Source organism: Perca fluviatilis, chromosome 5, assembly GCF_010015445.1.
Source record: "Perca fluviatilis chromosome 5, GENO_Pfluv_1.0, whole genome shotgun sequence".
Classification (NCBI taxonomy): Eukaryota; Metazoa; Chordata; class Actinopteri; order Perciformes; family Percidae; genus Perca; species Perca fluviatilis.
The window spans coordinates 32,720,574-32,727,120 of NC_053116.1; the positions used below are offsets into that span (position 1 = coordinate 32,720,574).

Consider the following 6,547-nt stretch of genomic DNA (forward strand, 5'->3'; position numbering starts at 1 on the left):
ATCGGTTTTTCTTAAGCTCATGTTTAGCTACAAATTTACTCATTATTTTAGGTTTCTTGTAACTTAACTCTATTTAGTACTTAGAGATTTAAAAGTAACTGTGACCGCTGCTCACACTATGTTACATGTACAGTACTGAGAACTTTCCCTCTAAGTACTTTGGATTATTCCTGTCAGATTTATTGGAATGTTAATTTACTTTTACTAGATTTATTTATTTCTCTTTGAATCATCATCAAAAATGAAAACAAATGCATAATTATCTTTCAGTAAACACATTTTTATTTGGTTTGGTAGCAAAAACAGCTCCTCAGAACAACAGATGTGGGCAGCCTCCTAAGGGGTTGAACAGTTTCAGTCACAGGACACGCACAGGGAAGACATGCACTACTGTACTTACTGTAGCAGGCAATTAGTTGACCAACAACACTGAAGCACTATTTCAGTATATTCACATTCCTTTAACAACTCCACTGTCTATGCGAAATCTTTTTGAAGGAAACAACCCTTCGTGTATGGAATTGCTGTTGCATAGATGTCAAGGAAGTGTTACATTTATATATATATTCTTTTCATAGTTGCAATTTGCCCAGTTTTTATCTCACTTCCTGTGACAAAACTCCTTCTCAAGTACAGACAGTCGGAAATCAGACATACACATTAAGTTCTTTGGTCCCTTTCAGATCTTTGGTAGTGTTAGGATCATTTATTACTTCATGAAAATAATGTTTAGGCTCTATCTTAGAATGGCTGGCAAGCATTTTACTTCATAGTTGGAGGGGAGTGGGGGTGAACTGTAAGTATAAAACTAACAGAGAGGCAGAGGAGATCATAGCAGACAGGTAGCTACACCTCTAAACTAGACAGCTCAATCCGCAATGACTTCAGAGGACTCAGACACCACTCGGCCGTCCTTGGTCTCAATCATCTTGATAACAACGTTCTTCTTGCTCTGGGTGGTGCTGTAACCGCCGGTGCTGCCGCTGCTGAAGCCCATGCTACTGCTGCCCATGCTACTGCTGCCCATGCTGCTGTATCCGCCTCCGTATCCGCCTCCATATCCGCTGCCAAACCCGCTGGAGTAGCCGCTTGAGTAGCTGCTCTTCACGTTGTCCATGGGATAACCACCGTAGCTTGCTGTTAAGAGAAGGGAAGCAGGAGAGAACAATTTAACGTGGAAAAGTCTGGAATCTGTTAAAACTGAAAAATTTAACAAAATCCAATCAAGTAAGATGATATTTATGACTTCAGTGAATGCAAGGACAAATTAAGGAGATTTTGACAAAAATGACTTACTGCTCTGTTGGGAGATGTTGATAGACTTAATGCCATTCACCAGCCTGTCCTCCTCTCCCTCCAGCAGTTTCCTGTAGGTGGCGATCTCAATGTCCAGAGCCAGTTTGACGTTCATCAGGTCCTGGTATTCTCGGATCTGGCGGGCCATGTCCTGTTTGGCTCTCTGCAGGGCATCTTCCAGGTCCCTAATGCGGGACTTGGCGTCCTTCACAGCCATCTCACCGCGCTCTTCAGCCTCAGCGATCTGGGCCTCTAGGTTGGCACGCTAAGAGAAGATTTTTGAAAAATAAATCTTTGTCCACTCTCCTGGTTGTTATATGACAATAACAAATTATATATGAGGGCTCAGAATGGTGTAGCATGGTCCCACAAACATTTGTTTTTCCATACCTGTCCCTTGACGGCATCAATCTCTGATGTCAGTCTCTGGATCATGCGGTTGAGGTCTGCGATCTCTGTCTTGGTAGACCTGAGGTCTTCTCCGTATCTGCTGGCGGATGTCTGCATCTCTTCATACTAAATAAACATCAACAATACAAGACATTACAAACTGGGAACCCTATTGACCAGAACAGTCATGAGCAGATGAATGTTATTGCTGGGGTAAAAAATGTTTTCATCTTTCTTTAACATAAATTTAACCTATACTCATGGCAAGTAGGATTTTGAAGACACACCATATTTATCTTTCTAAATAAAGAAATGACAGAAACATGAACGTAAACAAAATTCTCAATCACCTTGGACTTGTACCATGACTCTGCCTCGGCGCGGCTGCGGTTGGCGATGTCCTCATACTGAGCCTTGACTTCAGCCACAATGGAGTCCATGTCCAGGTTGCGGCTGTTGTCCATCTCCACAACGACTGAAGTGTCCTTGATCTGGCTCTGGAGCTCATGAAGTTCCTGAAAAATACAAAAAAGTCAAAGAGATTAGTAAACCCTACCGCATTGAGGAACCCCATTCAGCTAATTTACTTCCAGGAATAGCACAAGAGGCAAGTCAAGATGCTTAACCGATGTAGCGAGAAAGTAGTAAAACAAACAACGCCATTGAGTTGATTTTGTGCCGTACCTCCTCATAGATGGACCTGAGGAAGTTGATCTCATCTGTCAGACTCTCCAGCTTAGCCTCCAGCTCAACCTTGTTCATGTAGGCCTCATCGACATCCTGTAAAATAAAAACAAACCGATAAAAAAAGTTTGTTAGAAATGAGACATCGCAAAGAACTGACATTGTCTTCGGGAGAGAGGTGCTAAAAGAAGTTGCAGACAGGGTATCAAATTTGCTACTCAAAGACAAGTTGAGTAAATGATGATGCTTACCTTCTTGATGAGAACGAAGTCATTTTCACACTCTGTGCGCCTGTTGATCTCATCTTCATACCTGAGAGGAAATAAAATACAGGTCCTGGTTGGATTTTGAATATTCATAAAGAGTCTCATCTCATGCTCCTGTTTAGTTTTGAGAGTTTATACGCCAATGTAACACTAGGAGGTGCAAGTAGTCCATGCCTAACTCTTGAACTCATTTGGGACATTTGGCTCACACAGAGTCTGACTCAGGGCCAAGCGTGAGAGGTGGTACTGATATTTCTCCCTTGGGGCTGCTCTGAACTCAGCTGATACGATTCATTTGTCTGTGGACAACTGACAAATATGTGTGGCACCATTGTACCTGTTTGTGTTAGAGACATGCATGTCAGCATGCTTGCATTAGTCCTTGTGTACTCTTGTGTAAAGCTATACTGTAGGTAGCATTGATGACAGGCAACTCTGTAAAATCATTTTTACCTCCAGTCATATGCAATGTAATGGGTGTTCGGAACATGCTTCCTCAGTGCTGTAATTCCCTAGAGTTTGCATGACGCAAGTCAATGGACAGATGTAGGGAGTAGTCCACAAAAAGATTAACTCAATGTGCTGCAAGGCTAGTGTTGAAGCACAAATCTGACTTGAGTTGTTGTACATTGCTCCTGGCTGTATTTTATTTATGAATGAAGTTTCTATGCATTGAAAATTGTCCTTTGCAACCTAAATGAAAAAGATTAATCTTAGATCAACCCTATGATTCTTTAAGGGGCAGATCAGGCCTGACATTGCATAGAACAGCTAATTTCTAGCCCTCATTGCCCCTTCCACACTCACTTGTTCTTGAAGTCCTCCACCAGGCCCTGCATGTTGTGCAGGTCGGCCTCCAGCTTCATCTTGTCATTGCCCAGGCTGTCGAGCTGTCTGCGCAGGTTGCCGATGTAGGCCTCGAACATGGCGTCAATGTTGGAGCGGGTGGTGGTCTGCCCCTGCAGTAGGTTCCACTTGGTCTCCAGCATTTTGTTCTGCTGCTCCAGGAAGCGAACCTGATGTGTACAGAAAGATGCAGAAAGAGGGGGGGGGAAGTAAGGTTATTTATTATGCTTATCAGTAGGGTACCATTAAAAAAGCCTTTACAAAGAATCAGGGACTTACATTCTTGTTTACTGTAATAAATATGTGAAGGAAGATTCCTTGTGATCAGCTATGAATTATTATGAAATTCCCTTCAAAAGTATGATGTAACTGCAGTCTCTGCCTGACAAAACAATATCGCCCCTGGGTTAACAACCTAATACTCAATTATCAGAAACAACCTTGTCATGCCTCCTATTCATTGTCTACAGTCTTTGTTGTTCGTATCTAACTTTGGAGCTTTGTAAGATGCCGTTGGCTGTGTTTCCAAAAGGAAGGCCTGACGTATGTGCATCCTGACAGGAGGTAGAGGGTAGGAAGAACAAGACAAGGTTGGAAAAAGCCGGTTTAGGCCGAATAAAGCTAGTTAACCCTTCTCCTGCATGGCTTCCTGTTTTTGTACAGCGTAGTTCAAAGAAGGTAGAGAGAAGTGGGTGAAGCGAAGTTGGATCCGCAGGCAGATGCAGAAGGGTAAATATTTAACTGTGTTATAGATCTGATGAGGGGAGAGCAGGGAGTAGAAAGGAGGTGGAAACGTGAAGGGGATGTATTAGCTGAAGAGAGGAGGAAGGGAGAAGGGATTGGATGATGAAAAGGTGGGGAGTTTGCATATTTGTGAACAGTAAAAGCAAGGCAGCGAAAGCAGATATGTGATTCAATGGACCTTGCCTTAATACATTGCACTTGAACATATTATTGTCTTCATTTGAAGTGAAGTAAATACAGCTGATAAAGTGCCTTCAAATGGAATGTCACCACAAGATAACAGAAGATATGGAGGGTCGAAGTGTGTCTGATTTGTGTTGAAGCATTCACAATGCACATTATCTTCCTTTAATCATTGCGTCGGGGGAAGGATAGTTGATATGTAGCCAGTGAGCTGCCGTTGGCCGGAACATGAAACCAACTAGCCTTTTTAAATATTAACCCACTGCTACAGCCTCAGAGGACAGACACTCCTGAGTATTACATGCTGGACTCAAATGCTGATTTGAATGAATAAAAGTCAAATCTACTCATACTCCCAATGGACACCCAAAATGTGTCCGTGAGAAAGAAGGCTTTGTCATTCAGGGTAGTGTCACTCAGTACTCAGTGTATGTATATGTGTGTGTGTGTGTGTGTGTGTGTGTGTGTGTGTGTGTGTGTGTGTGTGTGTGTGTGTGTGTGTGAGTGTGTGTGTGTGTGTTTGGGAGGGGTGGGGGCCACCAGGGCAGCAGAAAGAGCCACACCCCAGCCAAGGGAGGGACCATTCCCAAGGTAACTCGTATCACAAGCCCTGACACACCCATTGCTTTCTCTATCTCTCTCTCTATCTCTCTCTCTCTCTCTTTGTCTTCCCCAATCTCTCCTTTCTGGAAGTCTGTTTTTCATCACTATAAAAGGGCAGCCTGAGCCAAAAAGTTTGAGAGCCTAACCCAAACTTTGAGCTACAGCACTTTTTTTTTTGTGGGAGGTGGCGAGAGCAGAGAGGGGGAATAAATCAACTTTCCCCACGCAGCAAAAGTGAGAAAATCAGCATTACAGGACATGTGGCAAACATATGGACCTCTATATCAAATATTGCATAACATTGTCACAGCTAAAGGAACATTCAGCTTTTTTGACTCCACTGTGACTGAGCTTTTCACACACCTAAAGAAGTTTCTGTCAGTTCAAAGAGTAGAATAAGACAGGGTTATAGGACCAATGCCTGGGCAACCTGACTTTTGTGACACATGAATCGCCCCTATTACAATCTCTTACCTTGTCAATGAAGGAAGCAAAACGGTTGTTGAGGGTCTTGATCTGCTCTTTCTCGTGGGTGCGGACAGCTGAGATGTTGGGGTCAATCTCTAGGTTCAGGGGGGCCAAAAGGCTCCTGTTCACAGTCACGGCTGTGATGGGGGTATGAACACCCATTCCGCCACCGAAGCCCATGCCACCACCCATGCCCATGCCTGCACCACCCATGCCCATGCCTGCACCACCCATGCCCATGCCGGCACCACCCATGCTTGAGCCCAGGCCGAAGGAAGAAGAGCTGGTGATGCCTCCGAAGCCCCTGTTGCCTCCTCCATAGGAGCTCTTGACACTGTAGCTAGTGCGGGAGGCACCACCACTGCCTGCTCCACCGTAGGATCTGCTGCTGAAGTTCCGTGGGGCACTGGAACTCCTCACGGTGTAAGCGGTAGTCTTATAACTGCTCATTCTGATATCTAGAGGATTTTTTTCTTCTTTTGGATGAAATAAGTCTGGGAAGTTCAGACTGAATGCTCTTGGCAAGGCAGGCAGGCAGGCAGAGGGGAGAGACCAGAGTGGATAGAAAAGAGAAGAGACTCCTGGAGAGTTTTAAAAGCCTGTGGCTGTGGGAGGGGACTGTGGTGAGCTGCCATTGGCTATGAGTTTGGGTGAGAGAGGGAGGCAGGGCTGTAACATTACACTTCTATGACACATCGTCCAGTCGCTCAAAACCATTACCTGGTCTCTCAACAGGCTTCTCTGACATGTTGTTAGAGAAAACCTGGTGTTTTGAGAGAATTGTCGAGTGGGAATATTTTTTGCTTTGATCTGCTGCATGTCTCTCCAGCGTAAACTACTCAAGCACACCACAGCTGATTCAACAGGTCTGGTTAAATGTAATTAAAGAAAAGATCATCCTCATCCAGCAGCAGCTATGTTTAGAAATAGTGGAGTGTGTGTGTGGGGGGGCGGTTGGTGGGTGGGTGGGTGATAAGAATTCAGCAGTTCTTACACATCAATGCTGGTTTACTGAAACTGCAGTATTTCTGTAAATGTATAATACAGGGGTAAGGTATGTGTGTGTG

At 44.2% G+C, this 6,547-nt stretch overlaps 1 protein-coding gene across 1 annotated transcript; it reads right to left on the reverse strand.

The window, feature by feature from the left end:
- Positions 1-259: 259 nt before the first annotated feature.
- krt8 (keratin 8) lies at positions 260-6,054 on the reverse strand. Its single transcript, XM_039799644.1, has 8 exons — positions 5,487-6,054; positions 3,444-3,652; positions 2,622-2,682; positions 2,371-2,466; positions 2,037-2,201; positions 1,687-1,812; positions 1,297-1,561; positions 260-1,137 (listed from the first exon to the last, which is right to left on the reverse strand). The coding sequence occupies exons 1-8, from the start codon at positions 5,928-5,930 to the stop codon at positions 869-871; spliced, it is 1,635 nt and encodes a 544-aa protein (XP_039655578.1). The 5' UTR covers positions 5,931-6,054; the 3' UTR covers positions 260-868.
- Between the last annotated feature and the right edge of the window lie 493 nt (positions 6,055-6,547).